General features: G+C 50.7%; 1 protein-coding gene across 2 annotated transcripts; it reads right to left on the reverse strand.

Annotated features, from left to right (window-relative positions):
* Positions 1 to 5,146: 5,146 nt before the first annotated feature.
* Positions 5,147 to 20,206, reverse strand: SERPINA11 (serpin family A member 11). 2 transcript variants are annotated; one of them, XM_006933077.3, is made up of 5 exons: positions 20,052 to 20,206; positions 15,880 to 16,525; positions 10,566 to 10,839; positions 7,438 to 7,585; positions 5,147 to 5,495 (listed from the first exon to the last, which is right to left on the reverse strand). In XM_006933077.3, the coding sequence occupies exons 2-5, from the start codon at positions 16,520 to 16,522 to the stop codon at positions 5,292 to 5,294; spliced, it is 1,269 nt and encodes a 422-aa protein (XP_006933139.2). In that variant the 5' UTR covers positions 16,523 to 16,525; positions 20,052 to 20,206; the 3' UTR covers positions 5,147 to 5,291. The 2 variants fall into 2 exon arrangements, with proteins under 2 accessions (XP_006933139.2, XP_019689144.2); XM_019833585.2 differs by lacking the exon at positions 20,052 to 20,206 and adding an exon at positions 18,938 to 19,092.
* Between the last annotated feature and the right edge of the window lie 959 nt (positions 20,207 to 21,165).

Below are 21,165 nucleotides of genomic sequence, written 5' to 3' on the forward strand. Positions count from 1 at the left end.
GGTGAGCGTTTCTAATGCTGCCTGCTAGTCTATGCTGGGAAGGCACCAGGCTTAGTCCAGGTTTTCCCGTGAGTCCCAAGTGACCTTGGGCAGAACCACTATGTCTTTTGGCCTCAGATGTTTCTTTAAAGAAAATGGGTGGAGGGAGGAGAGAAGGAAGGAGAAAGAAAAAAAAGAAGACTCTAGATACAGACAACGCAGACCACAGAGTGCCATTCCTTAGAGTGGGTCACACAGAGCACCCAATCTGTGGGATGCAAAGAAGTTTTATAGGAAAAAAATATTCCTGTGATCCAATGTCCTTGGTAAGTACTGGACTAAAGAAAGCAAAGCAAGTTTCTTACTGCAGGACTTATCTGTGCCTTTGACATGATTATGCATTTAAAATCTTTTTTTTTTTTTAACGTGTATTTATTTTTGGGACAGAGAGAGACAGAGCATGAATGGGGGAGGGGCAGAGAGAGAGGGAGACACACAGAATTGGAAGCAGGCTCCAGGCTCTGAGCCATCAGCCCAGAGCCTGATGCGGGGCTCGAACTCACGGACCGTGAGATCGTGACCTGTCTGAAGTCGGATGCTTAACCGACTGAGCCACCCAGGCGCCCCTAAAATCTTTTTTTTAATTAAAAAATTTTTTAATGTTTATTATTTTTGAGAGAGAGAGACACACACACACAGAGCAAGCAGGGGAGGGGCAGAGAGAGAGAGGGGGAGACACAGAATCGGAAGCAGGCTCCAGGCTCCGAGCTGCCAGCACAGAGCCCGATGCGGGGCTCGAACCCACGGACCACGAGATCATGACCTGAGCTGAAGTCGGCCGCTCAACTGACTGAGCCACCCAGGCGCCCTGCATTTAAAATCTTTAAGAGGGAGGTACCTAATGAGGTGCCCCCCAAAGTTATTTAGATCTAAGCTCCTTAGGGGACCCGTGTGTCACACAATCCGTTTTGGGAACATGACAACAGTGCCCTATTTTGTCCTCCCTTACAACCTTGGGACCTCCAGCACTACCTGGCAAATGGCGGTACTCAATGAGTAGTTTCTAAACAAACGAATGAGTGAATGCATCATTGACTGAACGAATACGCTGCCTATGCACATTAGGAACGCAAAACATATTTTTAAGTTTAATTGATTAGCTGAAGTCATTCCTAAAGTGCAATTCTATTATGAGGGATTTGACGTGGCCTCTCCTCAACTATATTCAATCCATAAACCTGAATTCTTTATGAAGCAGAATTTGGGAGGCAGGGGCCTAGTCTTGGTCTGGTAGGTATCCCCCCGGTAATGGGGTTACTGCAGACAAGGAAAGTCAATCAGTGCAGAGAAAGGAACCGGCGTTGAGGCGGAGCTCAAGCAGGAGAGAAGGTTCTGGCGTGAGGGTCTTCAGCTCCCTAGACCCAGAGGTCACCAGCAAATTCCCGGTGCCAGTGCTGAGTGCGAGAAGGGCCACTCTCTCCCCCTTCTCTCTCCTGGGCCACTCTGCGTCTCTCTGTGCATCTACTCCGTTCCTTCTAAGCATCCTCCTGCTTTTCCATGGCCTTTAGAGACCCATGACCTTGCAGCTCTAACTCACAGCGCTCTGACAAATTGCCAGGAAGGCCTTGATTGGTCCAGGCCACACTACTCATGGGCAGTCAGCCAGTGGAGCGTTGGTTGCCCCTGAGCCAGGTTCTTTCCCCGGCTGAGTTGGCTCTCCAGGGCTGGAAGATTCCTGAGATGGAAGGCATGAGCAGGGACCTCAAAACCTGCTGTGTCAGTCCTTGGGGAGAGGACTGGGGAGAACTCAGAAAATCGGGGCGCTCGGACCCTCAATCTGTCACACTGTCTTCTCCGTCTGGAATTCCCAAGTCCCATCACCCCCCCCCCCCAACACCCCCTCTTTGCGCTGGTTACCTATGCTGCGTAACAAACCATCCGGGAGTTAGCTCAGGAACCTGCAGGCCAGCCGAGCGGTTCTGGCCCCGGGCCGAGCCGGGCTGACCTTGGCGCGGCTCAGCATCGACAGTCAGCTGGCGGGTCAACTGGGCTACTGGTCTAGGTGGCCTCACAGTTTTGTAATAGGCTGGCTATCAACCTTGGCGTTGGTGGCACCTGAACCGGATGTCTCCAACCCCTTAGCAGACCAATCTGGGTTCGCTTACACAGCAGACACCGGGGTGCTGAGCCGGAGCCATCTCACGGTTCTCTCTTCTCTGAATCCTCTTTTGACCAAACTCACTGCTCCTGCCACCCCGATGCCCTGGCTAGCCTTCCCTTCAGCTTGATGAACTTGCTTTTCTTCTGACCCTCCCGTGAGTGTGGACCATATATACCCTTCCCTGGGTGGCCTGATTTACAATAAAAATATAGGGCACCCTGTTCAAATAACTTGAGTATTACGTACACAACAACAAAAATTTTTTTAGTGGAAGTGTATCCCAAACATTGCCCGGGATATACTTATACTAAATGAGTATTTGTGGAAATTCAAGTTTATCTGGGTATCATGTAGTTTATCTGGCAACTCTCCCCTCCCACAACTCCTGAGCCCAGCCTCAGGAGAGAAGAGGGTGCACGGACGTGCTCCTAGGGTGCATCTAGGACCCTCTATAACCAGCAGGGTCAGGACTAGCCTTTGACGATGGGGGAGTAGGTGTGGGATCGACATCTTTCTCTCTCACTGCTTCTTTCCGTGTAAGTAGTGGGTGATAAAATGTAGGCTGAGGGTCGCCATGATGTGAGGGGTCCCAATTAATTTGAGAAAGATTTCACTCTCAAATATGGCGTTAATGGAGGCACCGGCAGGGGTGCGTAAGAGTCAGTGTCACCTCATTCATGGTACTCTGTTTGGTACTGAAGTGGGTGGACTTCTCAGCCCGGGGTATCCTGCTGTTATTTGGACATTTAGGAGCCTGAACGTTTGGTAATATTTCAAGCTGGTGGCCCACAAGCTGAGTTCGGGACCTGGATCGGGAACTTGGCCCATGTGCGCAGACCCCGTGGGTTAAAATGTCAGTCGAAGGATGTGCTCTCATCTTTGGTTCTCCGTCCACACAGGAGAAGGCTGGGCTACCACACCTACTTTCTAACGACGTTGTGTGAATCCAGGAGTAAGGGGGTCCAAGGCAGAGCCCCTCAAGCAGGCTTTGGTCACCCCTTCTTCTAACTCGGAGGGGGGGAGGGTTTTCTTGCTTACGTGGACAGCCAGGGCAGGACAGTGCCCCTGTCACACATTCAGCATGAGGCATTGGGGCAAACATCTGTCCTAGAAAGTAAGTCCTATGGGCTGGGCTTACTGTTTGCTCTGTTCACTGCTCTGTTCCCGGGCCTAACTACAGGTGCCTGGTACACAGCAAAGGGTTCAGTAGGGCTCTGAGGGAGCAGGGAGTACGTGTGTCCCAACAGCCCTGCATGTAGCCAAGAAATAGTTGCCCACACGCTTTAATAGAAGTACTTGTCCAGAGTCTATCTCCCCTGGGAGTCTGTGAGCCCCATGGCATGAGACCCATGTTCATCAGGTTCTCGACTTCACTCAGAATCTTCCAGAATGTCTGACCTAATATAAAATGTTCGATTCAGGAAGCTCTTCCTTTAACATCTCTGACTTGCATGCCCCCAGGAAAATTAGTCACTTACTTCCGCAGGAGCCAATTCCACAGTTGGAGAGGGTTTTGGCAGATCTTCAAGCGTTTGAAGGTAGCTAGTACTCAATGTCTAGTTCAAAGCAACAGAAAGATATGGCGTGTGTTGGATTGCCCAGGGCACGGGGTGGGCTCTCTGGGATTCCTTCCTTTCTAATAAGAGAAGTCGTGTCCACAGGACCAATAGGCAGGGAGTGTAGGGTGGGGAGGTGCCGAGGGCCACAGGGGTCTGGCTGGGACAGGGGACTTGTGTGCTGGTGGTCTGTCAGAGGAGGGCTATGGGCCAGGACAGGGCATGTGGTCGGGTGGACCCGGTGTGGCATCTTCCCTGCCGGCCCCCACCCTGGCCTCACCACCCTAAGTCTTATCTATACTCAGCTCCCAGATGATTTTCGCAGTTACGCTTTGTCCGCATCCACATCTGCTCGCTGGCCCACAGCTATTCCCCACCGTCTGCAGGACGAAGTCCACGCTTCTTATCTGGCATCTAAAGCCTCCAACCTTTGACGCCAAATACCTCTCCGGCATTACCTTCCACTGTCACCCTTCGTGAACTTTCTATTACTGCAACACTGGGTCTCTCTCTCTATTTTTTATCAGAGCATACCCTTCCCTTCCTTTCTCCTTTACCCATAGAGGGTCTCCACCCTCCCCTAGACTGTCTTACCTTCTTACCTTTTATTTGTGGTTTACCTGGTTTTCAGGATCCAACTCAAGTCTGACCTTCCTAGGGTGTGGATGGGAGTATTTCTTCCAACGACACTTGTTGCGATGACTCCTTCCTAGATGTGAACCACCTGCAGCCACCCTCTAGGTCTTGGTACCAACTTCACTATGGGGATGAGTCTTGTCACATGCGTGGCACATACGTGCAGCTAGGTTGACATCCTTTGGGTTCCCCCAGTAGATTCAGACAGATGCCTCCTTGAGACTGGAGGGGCGCTTGTGGCAGTGGAGGGAGCCTCCAACCGCTAAAGGTGCTCCATTGCAACTGGTTATGGCTCCCCAGTACATCCCACAGACCACGTTTGTGCCCACCCGGCCATGTTGACCCTCGCACTTTCTTTCGTCTTGCCCTTGGGCATTTGACCTCCCATGCTGCATTGGCCCATTATCGCACTGGCCATCCCCACCCCGCCCCCCTTCTTTTCACAGAGCGTGATTTGGAGCCCCTGCCCTGGCCCCAATCTCCTCTGAAAGTGATCTCGTCCCTGACACCGGGGTCCCTGACATTTCAGGATGGCCTCACTTGGCGGTAGAGCCGAGGTCAGCCACCGTGAAGGGAGAAATCTCCTCATTCCTCCTGATGTCCTTTGTGCCTTTTCCTGGGACCCTCAGGAAAGACCGGCTGTGATGGAAGGGGTGGTGGGCATCTCCCATGGTGGGGGGGTGGGTACTGCATGAGCCATTTTCATTTTTGACCATCCAATCACGGTCTATCCTGGCTTCCATGAGACCGTAGGACATACGGCTCAAGGCTGCTCTGCACGCTGACCTTCCCTTGTAAACATTGCACCTCAATGTTCACAAAACCCAAGGTCGACTTTATTGGGATCTTTTCACACTGAGTAACTGCTCCTCATGGCAGCCCACGGTGCAGGCTGCCCATCTGCCGGCCTTCCTGATTGTTCCGGGGCAGACAAACCGCCACCCGGCCTCCCACTACGGTCACCCTGCAGCCGGGTTGACGACTTTCCCCAGGAAGAGCAAACTCTGAGTGGTCACCTCCCAAAAGAGCACCAGGAAAGGCCTGTTGAAACGTGCCTGTGGGGCCCGAGTTGTGTTCAGAGCCTGAGGCTGAGAGAGCAGGCCCGAGGCAGCCGCTGCCCTGGTTCCCCACACGTTCATGTCCACTGCCGCCTTGTGTGACACCTGGAGGGGGAGAAGGGGACAGGGACAGCATCAGCCCCGGGTGCTTTCAGGGAACAGATCCCACCTGGTGTGGTTCTAGGGAGATGGAGGTAGAGTCACCCCCTCAGGCCCCTTCCATGGAGGCAACTGCAGCCTTTGTTTTTCTTGCTTCTTCCCTCTTCCACATCCCGGGGGCTGGCCTTGATGGTGCTGTTTGCTCTCTGGCGGAAGACAGATGGGCTTGAGCCGGGCTGAGCATGAACCTGGCCGCAAACTCCCAACGGCAAGTTCTGGGAGCAAGACAGAAGCGTCTGGGCACAGGCGACACGGGCTGAGGGCCATTTTCCGCTCCGAGCTGCACGCCCATTCTCTAAGCCTCGGTCGCCTCTTCTCTATAAAGACCTGCTCAGCCTAAATCACTGGTTTTTAACATGAGCTCCGGGAACCGGGTTGTCTGATGTGCCAAACCTTCTATCCTGCTCTGTGAGAAGATTCCTTTTTTTTTTTTTTTTTAACCCTCATTGTCACACAGTTTCTTTGGAAGAAAGGATTCTGAGGCTTTAAAAAAAAGCTGAAAAATTTTGGCCTTGACAATCCCTTTCACTTCTAAAAAGTTCTACGAAGGGATACACTGAGAAATAAGTTCTTTAAAAAGCCAAGTTATTTCTTTTCCTTCTTGTTCACACACATGCACGTACACACTCCCGTGCACACACACATTCCCGTGCACGCACACACTGCCGTGCACACACACACTCCCGTGCACACACACACTCCCGTGCACGTACACACTGCCGTGCACGTACACACTCCCGTGCACACACTCCCTATTGTCTTGTTTTACATTCCTGATCTCAGCTGATCTTTCCCAAGCAAAAGACAGAATGCTTTCCTTATGAAGTTTGTAGCAAAGGGTGCCTGGGTGTCGTTAAGCCTCTGCCTTCAGCTCGGGTCATAATCTCACGGTTCGTGAGTTCGAGTCCCACATCAGGTGAGCACAAGCCCAGCTTTGGGTGAGCTCGAGCCCTGCTTTGTGTGAGCCCTGCTTCTCTCTCTCTCCCTCTGCCCTGCCTGGGATTCTCTCTTTCTCTGCCCCTCACTCACTTCCGTCTTTTCTCTCTCCCTCAAAAAAAAAAAAATTATAACAAAGACTCAAGCGACAATTAATGACTCTCTCCTAAAACATAAAAGATAGAGCAGGGAAGGAAAACTGCATGGTTATTCCCAGTGGTTAACTCTCTCTTCCTATTAGAGAGTCATGGATCCCCACCCACGCCTTGTGACTACCAATGGCCTCCTTCTGGAAGAGAACACAGACCCACCGCACTGATGGCCGTCTTGACTACGGGACTTGCTTTGGCCAGCAGCACGTGAGGGGCCTTGACATAGGCCACGGTGAAGAGAAACGCGGAGAGCGATCACACAGTTTCTCTTGCTTTTTTCCCATCACCGTGGGAATGGCGTGTCCCAAATAGGGACTTCTCCTTCCTCCTGCATCCTGGAAGGGAGACGCAGTGTGAAGTAAGTCCACAGGCCTGTGGTAGTAACATACCTCTGACATGTACCGTAGACAGGAATAAGCCACTGTCGCCATAATGCGCTGAGATTTGGGGCTTACGGGTCTCATTTTTGTATTCATGCCCCACTACTCTCTCTAACTATAACAAAGACAGATGGAGTTTCAATGCCTGCCCTTGGGGAAGTATGGGGAATGAAGGCAAAGCTTTTCCCACACCTGGAAAGTTCTGGCACTGTGGATGACCCCTAGTGGGTGTCTCTTCAGGACTCAGTGTCCCTGCTCCAAAGGATAGGGAGGAGAGGTGGAAAGAGTGCTGTCCCTGAAAATAAGCCTTGTGGACTGTGATCCAGACCCAGAATAGGAAAAGAAAAGGGAAACTTGACTTTCAAACGCACACTTGAAAGGAGAAAAGACTGTCCCCTCCGTCCACGTTTACCACCTTACCCGGGAGATGGTTTTGTTGAGCTGCTCAGTGATTCCTGATAAGTCAGCTTCTAGGTTGAAGATGTTGGTGAGACCAATGTGGGGAAGTATTTCTTCAAGGTGGTATGTTCCAGAAATGGAAAACCTTGGCAGGTGTAAATCCAACAGGCTGGAGGGAGAATCAGACAGAGAGGTGGTGTGGTCTCATTAACTGTGCTGCTCCCGCCCGGTCTGTAGGCCGTCCCCAGCTTTGGGAGGGAGAAGCGTTTCCCAGGGTGAGGGGGAGCCGGTCCTACCACAATATTCCCTGCTGTGCGAGAACATTCCACCCCCCACCCCCCCTGCAGCTCCCTCCTCTTCGGACCTTTCCAGACCTCTTGTGACCTCCTCAGCCCTCCTGTGTTTGGATCTGAGAAGACTCCCAGCATGGCCATGTGTCCTCATCTCGGGCACGTTTTTGGAGGACTTTCTACATCGGGCAAGGGATTTCACAAGGCTTAACTGATCAAATGCAAATAACAGCCACGCAAGGTAAATACTGCTAACATTCTCCCACCTCCGTATCCAATTGATCGTCAGGTTCTGCTGGCCCCGCTTCAGAACTGAATCCTGAATCCGTCTGCTGGGAACCCCCTAATACAAGCCACTGTCAGCTCTTCCTGTCTGGGCCTCGGGCCATCGTGGGGATCTTACGACCGAAAGCGTGTGTAGAATGTGGGCCAATCTCTGCCCTACGACTGGCCTTTGCCATCAGATCAGCACCCTGCTCGTGGTAAAGTCACAAGTCTCCTTTGACACTGAGTCTGTCCTTCCATTCTTGGGATTCTTCTCGATTATTGCTTGACTGTTGCCAGAGCAGGGCACCTGCAAGCTGGGCTAGGTAAGAACCCGCTTGGAAACCTTTGCTTCTGATGAATTCAGACCCTAAAGCTGCCGATCACGTCCTTGCCAGTTAACTTCTGGGGCAATAGGAGTGTCCGGATGCCCAGTGGGAGTACGAGGGAGTTGGAAGTCAAGGGTTGAACAGCAGGGGAAGGTCATGGGAAACAGAAAACAAGGCTATCTCGGCCCACTCGGCGAACTGTCCGCAGGGAGCCCCGAGGGCAGGCCCAGCCCATGAAGGGGTCTGAGTCGAGTCTAGCAGAGGGGTCTCTGGCTGAGAGCCCAACACACAGCAGATGTTCGACCCACATAAATGAGGAATGAACAGGTACCAGTGAGCCCGAGTCCCCTGGGCAAGCGAACCTTCCTCACAGCTGAACGGAGGGAGGCCTGGCAGTCTGAACTATTCGTGTCGGAAAGCCGCCCAGTGTTGCTGTGGTATCATAACTTTCTGGCGTCAGAACCAGGAGCAGGGGACGTCCAAGGTTTAGAAAAATAACTTCAGTTGGTCTTGCTTCGTGAAAGTCAGAGCGAGAGGTCAAAACAGACCTTCTGGAGGGAAAATCTGTTGGTCTAGAAGATGCTATGGTATTTCCTTCTGTGCTGGGGGGAAGGGACAAGCTCACCCCAGGGGGGGCTTGAGAATATGGGGCTGGAATCAGAAACTGGCCACAGCTACGTGGATTCATAGACAACAGGGCTATTCTCTTCTCGTCCTCTCAAGGGCAGAGGTCCTTGCCCTCTGTCTCTTTTACTTGGTACTTGAATCTCTGCCCAAACACAAACACCTTTTCCTACCCCTCAGTGCGGTTGGGGAGCTGAGGGGAGGCTCCTGTGGGCACAAGGGTGGCTGGGTACCTACCAAGTGATGGCGTATTAGAACTTCAAGTCGGCCATCAGGAGTTTTGGTATATGCACCCCACCCCCACACCAGGGTGGGCTCCGTGACTGCTCCGGCCAAAAGAATATGACAGAAGAGACACTTTGGAGCCCAGATCTTAAAAGAGCAGGAATTTTCGCTGCCTGTCTTTTGGAACACCCCTTCCCGGAGACCTGAGCTGCCATATAACAACATCAGCTGCACCAAGCTGCCGTGCAGGAGCCCAAGCTAGTCTCCTGGAGACGCTGCACGGAGAGAGAGACACCTGTTCAGCCCTTATCTGAGGAGTCAGCCCAGGAGACACCTGGGGCTTCAATGCTCTAACCCCAGCCAGCATCTGACTCTAGTGCAGGAAAGCCCCAAGTGAGAACCACTCGGCCGAGCCCAGTCCACCCACCGAATTGAGAGAGAGAACAGATACTCTCTTTCCTTTTCTTTTTTAAGTTCGTCTATTTTGAGAGACAGAGAGTGAGGGTGGGGGAGGGACAGAGAGAGAGGAAAACAGAATCCCTCACTCCTGTTGATTCAGCATTACACCACCCAGGAGGTGCACTAGCAGATTGGGCACCTAAATAAAACCTACACTGTTCATGGAGATTCTCGCAACTGGGTCACAGGTAGTGGTATCCCTTTCTTCTAAGTTTTGGTCAAATGAATTTTTTTTTTAATTTTTTTTTTAACGTTTATTTATTTTTGAGACAGAGAGAGACAGAGCATGAACGGGGGAGGGGCAGAGAGAGAGGGAGACACAGAATCGGAAACAGGCTCCAGGCTCTGAGCCGTCAGCCCAGAGCCCGACGCGGGGCTCGAACTCACAGACCGTGAGATCGTGACCTGGCTGAAGTCGGATGCTTAACCGACTGCGCCACCCAGGCGCCCCTGGTCAAATGAATTTTTAAGTAAACTAAAAAAAGTAGGAGCTCTTTTGAGAAATATACACTGTTCCGTGGGAGTCGTAAGTATTCTTAATAATTGTCCTTCATCTGATTTTTTTTTTTTGCCTACACTTCGCTACATTCTGGTGGTAAATCATTCGGGAAAAAGGGAGAAACCAGAGGAAGGACAGTTGGCCAGAGAAACCCTCGGGAAGGGATACAAATGATGCATGCCTGCTGAGCACTTATCGTGACCAGTCTCAGGACTTTATATGTATTAACTTGATCAATCTTCCAAGCAACCCAATGGGGGCAGTTATTATGACCTCATTTGACATTTGAGGCAATTGGAGACCCAAAAGGCAAGAAAATTGCCCCAAACCCACATAGGTTAGTTGAAGGGCAGAATAATGAGCCAAACCTAGGGGTTGGGCTTTTGCAGTTGGCATTGATCAAGGCCGGCCTGGATTCTTGACTCAAGTCTGCCGGGGTCCTTCTGCTCTGACACTTACCTGGGCAGAAGCCATCGATCCCATTTTCTCAGGGTCTCTGGCTCCAGAGCTGCCTCCACCTGCTCCATTTTCCCTGGGTCGGGGAGGATCAGCAGGGCCAGGGCGTTTCCACTGTATTCTATCTGCAGGACCATGCAAGCCATTTCCTGGTCATAGAGGAATCTGTGCATTTCCTTCTGGTGCATCATGGGGATGTGGACGGAGGTCCGCTCGTCCACAAAGAAGCTTTCTTGCTTCTGGGTCTGGTAGCGATCGAAAGGATGCTTCCACTTAGCTTAGGACACAAAATCCACAAAACTATGAGAACACACTCCAAGAGAGCAACTGGGGGCAGACACGTACTAAGCCGCACTGGTTTGGTGATTTCCTCTTGGGGTGTATATAAATATAAGGCAGAGAAGTGGCGTGGATATAGAATCAGGGGGCCAGAATTTAGGGCCGGCTCAGCCGCCAGAGTGAGCCCCCCAGCACTTAAGCTCCAATGGTCTACGATTTTGTTCCATTTCAGAGCAATGTAACTTTCAAGAAGCTAACATGTTCTTTTACCTTCCATGTGCAAGGCATTATCTCTTTACACTTGCATGAACATTAATATTAAACAAGTATTAGGATCTCCATGTCAGCAATGAGAACCTGGGTCCCTGGGAATTTATAGAAGCATACCCAGTTTGCAGAGCCATTAGGTGGTAGAACAGGGACTAGAGCTTGACCGGCTCCACAGCTCATGTTCTTTGCAAACACTGACTTGACCCTTCACTGCCACGCTAAACCATCTCCTACAGAGAAGGTCAAGAGCCCCCCCCCCCCCCCGCCCTGCCACCTCTGAACTTCCTAATACTCAGGTTGACAAAGGAGAAAGATTTCAGTTAATAAAATGTTACGTATCATGCCAAAAAGCTCATTAAGACACAGAAATGTGGCATCTGTGGGTCACAGCCTTGTCCACGTGTGCAGTATCCTCTCTTTCTCCTTACGGTCTCCACGCACCACAGCCTCCGGACTTGGCCTCCTGAGAGCCCTGGTCTTGGTGATGGGAAGCTGGCTCATCCTGTCCCTCTTGCCCACATCCCATCAGCGGCCAAGTATTGCCGATTCCACCTCCAAGGCTGCAACTTTATCCAAAGCGCCCACCTTCCTTACTTTGGAGCCCTTCGAGAACCTCCTGACTAGTCTCTGTTCTCCCACCCTTCCTCTCCTCCAAACCATTTTCCAGATTGTAGCCAGACTGATCGTTTTAAAACAGATGTGATCATGCCACGCCACTGCTTCAAACTTCTTGGTAATTCTGGTATCCTACAGGTAAATCCTAGAATTCTCCACACAGCTCCTGCTTATCCTTTCATCGCAACTCTTGATACTGTCCCCCAGGCACTGCGCTCTTGTGTTCTGTGTTCTAGTCCGACTAGATTCATTTCAGTTCCTTGAAAGTGCCATAGTTTTTTCTTTTCCTTGGACCTCTGCACGCACTGGGCTTTCAACCTGAACCCTCTTTTCCCCACCTCTCTTACGGCCTCTTGGCTTGAGTAAATCCAACTCACTCTTCATGTCTCCGCTTGGATGCCTTCTCTTCCAGGAAGCCTTCCCGCACTCCCCAAGTCTGGAAAGCTGTATCTTTCGAGCACTCCACGGCACCCATGCCGACTCAAGCAGAACTTACTGTCCCATTGAGTTGCAATTGCCTTTTTAGTCATTTGCAGCTCTCCTGGGACTATGAGCTACGTAAGGATAGGAAAACTCTATCTTATTCATAGAGTTCCCCAAGACACTAACAAAGTCCCTGAAACGTAGTAAGTACTTGATGTATATTTAATTAATTCATTCATTAATTTATTTATTTTTAAATTTACATCCAAGTTAGCATATAGTGCAATGATGATTTCAGGAATAGATTCCTGAGATTCATCCCCTATGTGTCACACTCAGTGCTCACCCCACCAAGTGTCTTCCTTAATGCTCCTGGCCCGTTGAGCCCATCCCCCCACCTACAAGCCCTCCAGCAGCCCTCAGTTTGTTCTCTGTATTTAAACATGAGAGTCGGCTGTGTTTTGCCCCCCTTGTTTTTATATTATTTTTATATTGTTTTTATATTATTTTTGCTTCTCTTCCTTGTGTTCATCTGTTTTGTATCCTAAATTCCACATAAGAGTGAAGTCATACGGTATTTGTCTTTCTCTAATTTCGATGTATATTTGAAAACAAATTAATGAATACCGTTCCTAGAGGCCTCAAAACGAGACCTAAGTTCGACTTGAAATCATTCACTCGGCCAACATTTTAAACATACTTGACCTCTCTTTCCCTTTGACTAGGCGGCTGAGTGGTTTGGGGGCCGTGGCCTTGTGGCAGATGCAGAGAGGCAGAGCTTTGTGAAGACCTTGACGGGCAGGCCCATCACCATCACGGTCGAGCCCAGTGACACCCCTGAGAATGTCAAAGCCAAAACTCCAAGACAAGGGGGGGGCATCTAAGTTTTGCGGGCAAACAGCTGGAGGATGGCCGTCCTCTCTCAGGCTACGATGTCCAGGAAGAGTCACCCTGTGCTCGCTGTGTCACCTGGGAGGTGGCATCGCTGGGCCTTCCCACCGCCAGCCGGCCCAGGAATGGGACTATGACAAGGTCATCTGCTGCAAGTGCCGGTCTCGCCTGGGTCCCCATGCTGTCACCCGCCACAAGCACTGTTCCCCAAGAAGAAACTCAAGTAAGTTCCCTCTCCCAGCTCTTCCTTTGCTCTAATGGAAAAATAGATAAATAAATAAATAAATAAATAAATAAACAAACAGCTGAGTTCAACAAGACTCAAAGCTTCCAGATACAAAGCAGGAATGTGTGTCTCTGATTTGGAAGCCATTTGGCTCAGGGGTTATCAGAATCAGATACAGCCCTTCAGGGGTGGTGCTTAATGCCTTCCCAGAGGAAATAAATAAAATTCACGACCACGCTCGGGACCGATCTCTCTGCAAATAGTCAAAAGCTACGAAAGGCAATCCCTTCCCCGTCCGGGAAGACTGGATTGCAAAACTCTGTCAAGCAGCCCAGGGATGACGTAGGATAGGTCACCGCATTCCCAGGCTGGGGGTAGATGGGAGGAGTCACCTGCTCTGGGTTCTTTGTTGTTATTACTCATTCGGTGCAGGGACTCCCCAACCTAGAAATTAAAATAGAACCAGGGAAACCAATAAGACTACACCGGAGGCAAATGTGAAATTGTCTCCCAGAGACCTTGCCACAACAGGCCATAAGACACTCACAAAAAGATAATTTCCACTGAAGATGAGCTCACAGCTGAAAATCTCAATCCTCTCCTGAAAGAGAAGCAGTTGGGGTAATGCACCCAATAATTCACAGCTCAAGATCTCCAGATAATGGGATAATCCGAAAGACATTTTGTAAAGTGTGTTAAAAACACGGAAGGACTGAAATTCATCAGATGGGCCACTGGAACAAAACAATAGGCAGATTTGAAAAACTAAGACCTCAAGGCGAAAATACAGTCAGTGAGATTGAGAACTCAGTGGACGGGTTTGAAATAACAAGCATCATGGCTTTTGAGGTAATTAGTAAAAGGGAAATTGGGCGGAAGGAATCAGCTAGATGGCAGCATGGAGAGACAGAGACGTTTTCTGGGGCGGGGGTGGGGTGGGGTGGGGCAGGAGTTATAAAAGATGAGCTTGAGGTGTCCTGCCAGAAAGCAAGGAAGTGCTCCAGAAAGGAAGGAAAATCAGCAATGATGGGGGCATATCAAGGAACCAACTGAAAAGTTCTCCTGATGATCAGTGCCAGAAAATTGTAAGCAACAAAACTAAGTATTAGTCGATTACAACCCAGAATATGAAACGCATACCCTTGAGTCCCTAATGATGTAAGCAAATGATTGAATAAATAAATGTGAGAGAAGAGAAAAATCTCCCATACCGAAGAATTCCAAATAATTGAGGTAGGTCCTCCTTTCTCAAGAAGAGGGAACATAACTTCCCACTCCCGAAGTGTGGGGTGGGCACGGTGACTTCCTCCAAAGAGCACAGTCTGGCAATTCGGAAAAGGGTAACTTTACAACAGAGAAATATGACGGGCGTGACCTTAGCCGGATGGTCCAAGTCAACATCAACAGCGGTAAGTCACGCCGAGAGTACGTATCCTTGGGGTGATGTGATAACAATGGCCCTTCCCCTGTGTGGCCCTCCTCTCCACGTCCCGTTACCCCAGTTTTAATCACGAGAAAAACAAGCAAGTCCCAACTTACAGACATGCTACGAAGTACCTTGCCGGCACTGTTCGAAACTGGCAAGGTCATTACAAGCAAGGAAAGTCTGAGAAACCGTCACAGTCCAGAGGAGCCCCCAATGACGTGGCGATCCAGCGTAACGTGGATCCCGGAAGAGACACAAACATCAGGTAAAAACAAACATCTGAATGGACCTGAGTTTAAAACAATGGAGGAGCTCACTTTCCTAGTATCACAATCGAGATACATGCTACTAAGTCAGGAAATAACCCGAGTAGAAGAAATGAGCCCTACAGGGAGCGAGTGTTCACACGGCAGTCACAATGGGCTAATAAGCTGTTCACACAAATTAAGATGTGGTGAGGGCACTAGAACATAAGCCCAAGGTAATATGTACAGGATGATACAATTCTGGTAAAATTTCGAACACATAGGACAGTGGTTGCCTCTGGGAGGAAATGGGACCAGGGAAGGGTGCAAAAGGAGGTGAACTCTACCTGCAACATTGCATTTTTTAAAAAAATAAAATAAAAATCTGAAGCCAATGGCAAAATGTAAACATTCATTCTTGGCGGGGGAGTATATGGTGGTTTTAATATGCTATACACTTTTCTATGCTCGGGAGCGCCTGGGTGGCTCAGTCGGTTGAACGGCTGACTTCGGCTCGGGTCAGGATCTCGCGGTTCATGGGATCGAGCCTCACACCGGACTCTGTGCTGACAGCTCAGAGCCCGGAGCCTGCCTCGCATTCTGTGTCTCCCTCTCTCTCTGCTCCTCCCCCTCTCGCACTCTATCTCTCGCTCTCTCTCAGAAATAAACATTAAAAAAATTTGTCTATGCTCAAGATAGACAGTCATATAAAAACTAAAATTTTTCTGAAAAAGGAGTTATTCCTAGGAGAGTATGATAGGGTGTATAACAAAAAATAAGTAAAAACGGAACAGAAGGAAATGGCAAGAGCAAACAAATGTCGATAAGTCAAGAAGTAGTCATCTCAGACACTTTAAATATTTGGAGCCGCTGCAAGAGTTCAAGACAGGTGCCTTTCAGGGGCAAGGAGGCGGAAGGGACTCGGCCCGAGCCAGCCCTCACCTTTGAAGAAGATGTAATTCAGGACAACCATGAGCGTGTCTCGCGTGAACTCCTGGAGGCAGTCCGCCACCTGCCCGTACGTCTGCTTTCTCACGTACTCGTTAATCTGCCTCCTGGTCGTGGCGGAATCTGTGAAGTTGGCAGAAAAAGCAAACGCTCCGTACAGCTCCCGGACGGTGTCCAAAAAGTGCTGCCGAGGCTTTAGCTGCTTGTCCAGAAACAAGGAGTTGCCCACTTTCAGTTCAAGTTTGGGGCTGGGCAGGTCAAGGGTGTGGATGAGGCTCTGGAAACCCCGGTGGATGTCCGCTTCCGAGATCTCCGTGAGGTTGAAGCCAAGGCCCTCCAGGATCTGAGTCGGGGTGTCAGCCTGGGCCCCCAGAGAGAGCAGGGCCAGGGTGGCAGAGATGCTCACCGGGGAGAAGAAGACGTTGCCCGAGGCTTCTGCGGCCAGCTGCCTGTACAAGCGCAAGGCAAAGTTGGTGATGGTCGGTGTGATTTTGTGGTAGGCGGGGGCTGGCGCGGACAGCTGATCGCTGGGGGCTGGAGGCGCCCCCGGACTCTTATCTCCACGGGCAGGAAAGGGCCGACAATGGACAGAGGGCAGGATCGCTGCTCCCAGCAGCCACAGCCAAGCTGGACCCATCCTCTGAAAACAAGACAGTGAACACGCCATTCTACCGCATCCGGAACCTCAGGGTCCCCGTTGCTCGCCCAGTGAGCCTCACGCCCAAGCTGTACCCCGCACAGGTGGCATGAGGGGCCCTGCAGAGGACGAGGTGGGAGGTGAGCCGGCGGGGCTCTGTCGCTCTCCCCCAAGTCTGAAGAGCTGCCCTAAATCTGCGTGACTATTAATACGTCTACAAGGTTTTGTTGACAAAAGGACTTGGGCTATAAAAAGGAACTTCCCTGGTTTATTCTCTCTTCCTCTCTCCCCCCACCTCTGACCTCCCTCCCCCTCCCTCCTCCTTCCTTCCTTTTTCCTTTCTTTTTCTTCTTTCAAGTATTTCTTTGAATCACTCATCACCTTTCAAGGATTGGGGTGACTACGGAGCAGATGTTCAGGACACTGTGACAGTGAGGGACGCTGGGCCTTGCTAGCACCGAGGTGTGGCCACATCAACTTCCACTCTTGCCCGTTGGAAGGGAGAGGATGATGGGAGCCACTCTTGGGTCAGGTCCCCAAGGAAAGGGGAGTGTTTGCCAGTGTTTGGGGTTTTCATTAGCTGGGGTGCTGATGTGGTGGTGAGTCATGGGGGCCCGGTGGATGCGGGCCACCCACGAGGGGTGGCAAAGCCACACGATGGACGGAGCCCGGGAGCACAGACCGACTCTGTCTCCATCAGACTTGCTGTCTGAAGCAGCAGCTGTCACATACAGCCTTTGTCACATGCAGCGGCTGTGTCTTAATTGATGCAGAGGGTTAGGGAAGATGCCTATTGACCTGTGTTGAATTGTGCACCCCCCAAATTCATAGCTCGAAGCTCTACTCCCCAGTGTCTCAGAATGCGATCTTGTTTGGCAGTGGGGTAGTTGAGGTACAATTAGTTAAGATGAAGTCATTAGATGGGCCCGATCTAATATGATTGGTGTCCTTTACAAAGGGGACACTTGGGCACAGACTCGCACACAGGGAGACAGCCCTGTGAGGACAAAGGCAGAGATCGGGGTGATGCTCCTACAGCCGAGGATGCCAGAGGTGGCCAGCAAACCCCCAGCAACTCGGGGAGGAGCCTGGAGCGGGTTCTCCCTCCCAGCCTCGGAAGGAAGTGGTCTACTGTGGACACCTTGATCTTGGACTTCCGGCCGCCATGACGGTGGGGCCATACCTGTCTGTCATTGAGACCCCCCGGGGTATGGTGCTTTGTGGCAGCAGCCCTAGGAAATGAATACTGTCTCTCTTATACTTCAGGTTATAGAATGTGCCAGAGAAGCCTTCGAGCTGCTTCCAGGGAGTCAAAGTGGTGCAGGGGCAGGAGACTCCTTCCTCAGGGGGTGGAACGGAGCTCCAGCTCAAGGTGACGCTGCAGCATAGACGTGGCTGATCTCTGCTCATTCTGACCCTCGTCTAGTGCCCTTTCAGGGTCTCCATGCACACACCGCACATCTTCATAGCACACATGCTGTCACATGGCCACTTGGAGCCCTCCCCCTCTCCCCCCGGACCTCGATATCCTCAGTAAGGACAGTGTCGTCCCCCTGCTCCCTTCAGAACTGACCCTTCCGCTGACCACACGATTCTTGGTGCTCCTCTGTCTTGATAACATTTGCGTCTTTTTTTTAAAAAAAATGTTTTAAATTTATTTTTAAGGGGGGGAGGGGCAGAGAGAGAGGGAACCACAGAATCTGAAGGAGGCTCCAGGCTCCGAGCCGTCAGCACAGAGCCCGACGCGGGGCTTGAACCCACGAACGGTGAGGTCGCGACCTGAGCCGCAGTCTGATGCTCAACCGACTGAGTCTCCCAGGCGCCCCACATTTGTGTCTTAATCGGCACCGTTTGCGCAAACCAATGTTTTCTGGATCCCTTACAGATGCCACGGTGGTGTGGGAGAGATCGTATTTTTAGACGGTTTATAGCACTCGGGGCCCTAAATGCCCCAAAGGCCGGTTGTTGGGAGGGACCAGTACAGCCTGATTATCAGTTATGTTGAAACTTTGCTGGACAAAGTACTGCGGGCGATTTCCCAAGGCCGTGACCTCCCTCCCTCCCGCAAAGCTCTGGTGGGCTCCCTTAATGTCAGGTTCCATTCACGCTGGGAAGTGAAACAATTTAAAAATCAGTTTGCTCTTGGAGGAAATCAGGAATACAGCTGCCGTGGGGCACCTGGGTGGCTCAGTCAGCAAGCGTCCGACGTCAGCTCAGGTCACGATCTCTCGGCTTGTGAGTTTGAGTCCCACATTGGGTTCTGTGCTTTGCTTCTGATCCTCTGTCCCCCTCTCTCTGCCCCTCCCCCACTAGCGCGCTTTCTCCTTCTCTCTCAAAAATAAATAGACATTAAAAAAAAAAAAGAAATACAGCTGTAATAAAACTGGTTGGTTCTTTTTATCCCGCTGAACTCACCGTTTTCTACCCTTCTGCACCCCAAGGATCGCCAGACTTGCAGAAGGTTCTATTTCCCCAAGAGGATGAAAAGTCAGAGGGCTTGGGTTTGAATTAAGGCTCTGCAGTATCTCACTGTGGGATCTGTGGATCCCACTGTGGGAAGGAAAACTCTCTGACCGGCAGTGTCCGCATTTGCAAAATGCAAAGGACAATGCCCACCTTCCGGGGGCGGAGTCACTTAAGGATTACAAGGCATACGGTGTGTGAAACACCCGACAGGTAGGAAGCGTGCAATTGAATTGTCACTGCTTTCTACAGAAGCTGGGTGTAATTATACCTAATCTATTTCTTTAGTTCTCTTCCAGAAAGATCCCAGGGGAAAACTAAGAACGCCAGTAATTAATGATGATATTCCCACTTACTGTTTATTTTGTGTGGGGATATTTTATCTGGTGTATCACAGCCTCCTCCCAGCCAGGTGTATTCTCAAATGCAGGGGGATCCGCTATTTTTTTGGATCGTCTCAGAGACTGGAGAAGGGGGTGCTAGTGGAGTTGGGGGGGAGAGAAAGTTCTCGAAATGCCAGAACAGTCACAGGCAGTGAAGAGTGGCCGGCCTAAGTGCCAGCGGTGCAAAAGGTGCTTCACGCGTGTCACTAGATTGAATCCGTATAAGAGCCTTAAGACACAGGTATTGGTGCCTTCTTGTGCCTATGGGGACACTGGCCGCAGGCTCCAGATAGGCACCTGTTAAGTGGCTGGAGGGGGGTTCGGATCCCAGACAAGGGCTCTGAAGCTCAAGCCTTTTGCTACAACCGAGACTCTAGTAAATTTGCTGCAGCAACGTTGTCGTCTTGCTTTGGGCTGTGTTACTCTGCTTTCTTGTCTCTCCCAGGAATACTGGGAGTTCCTCTCTCAAAATTTCTGATGACCAAGCTTTCCATAAAAGGTCACTTGAAACCTGGAGTTCCGACTTAAAGCTCAGAAGCAGTACGTCATCGTATTTTTCCTTTAGGGGACTCATTTCTCCTCTCCCTGCTGCCAAAGCCAGAGGAGGGGGGGGGGGAGGGACAGAGAGGGACAGGGAGGGAGAGAGAGGGGCAGAGCCACCCCCGCATAAGCCAGGTACTCACAGCAAAGCTCCCTGGGCTGGGGGCCCCGGGTCGTCAGCACCGCGTGGCTTCCTACCCACAGGAAATGGTGTCGGAGGGTCACAGCGTCCTGGTCAATATTTGCCAGGTCCATTCCTGGAACAGTGCAAAGACTGTGCGCGGCGAACAGGAAGGGACCTTTTTTTTTTTTTTTTTTGAAGGCTCTGTCCTGCCTGCCTGCCCTACAGTGAGTCATGATTCCGGACCCAACTCCCCTTGAGGATATCCCGATACCGGTGATGACGGCAGGGGTGGCGATGCGGTTGCTGCTGAACCATCACGGGTGTTTTGTGGGTTCCGGACAGCGTGCTTTCCAGATCACCCTCACGATAAGAATGCGAGACGCTAACGCCCCCTGTTGGGGTCATCATTTCACCACATGCGTAAACCCGACCATCATGCTGCACCCCTTGAACACACACAGCGACGTACGTGGGTTATTTCTCGATAAAACCGGACGGAAAAAGAATGGGAGAGAGGCACAATCATCCCTACCTAACAGATGGGGACACTGAGGTTCCGTGAGGTTAAGTTACTTGCTCGTGAAGTGGGGGGTGAGGCTCCAATATCTTATTGATTCTTACCATTCTAATCCTTTACTGACACTTAAAAATTTATTTTTTAGAAAGAGGGTAGGCACAGGGGAGGGGCAGAGGGAGAGGGAGAGAGAGAATCCCAAGCAGGCTTCTTGGCCAACACAGAGCCAGACACGGGGTTCAATGTCATGAACCGTGAGATCGTGACCTCAGCTAAAATCAAGAGTTGGACACCTAACTGACTGAGCCACCCAGGCATCCCTTTACTGATGCTTTAAACAAATATTGTCCATATGTAGAAAAAGAAAAAGATAGAAGGAAATTGGAAAACGGAGCAAAATCTTCTCCCCTGCTATTTTGAATCCCCATAAAAGGTATCACTGAGTCTTGTTCACCATGAATCACCCAAGATCTAGAACGAAGCCTGGAACTAAATGAGTATTTCGTGTGAGTGAAATTTTGGTGATGGCAAGTCACCTTGGGGTGACTTTTATGTTCTTCTTTGTAAATTTTTGCATTCATCTAATTTCTCACAAAGAGCGAGTATCTTATTTATACAA

Source organism: Felis catus, chromosome B3 (genome assembly GCF_018350175.1).
Source record: "Felis catus isolate Fca126 chromosome B3, F.catus_Fca126_mat1.0, whole genome shotgun sequence".
In the NCBI taxonomy this organism is placed as follows: domain Eukaryota; kingdom Metazoa; phylum Chordata; class Mammalia; order Carnivora; family Felidae; genus Felis; species Felis catus.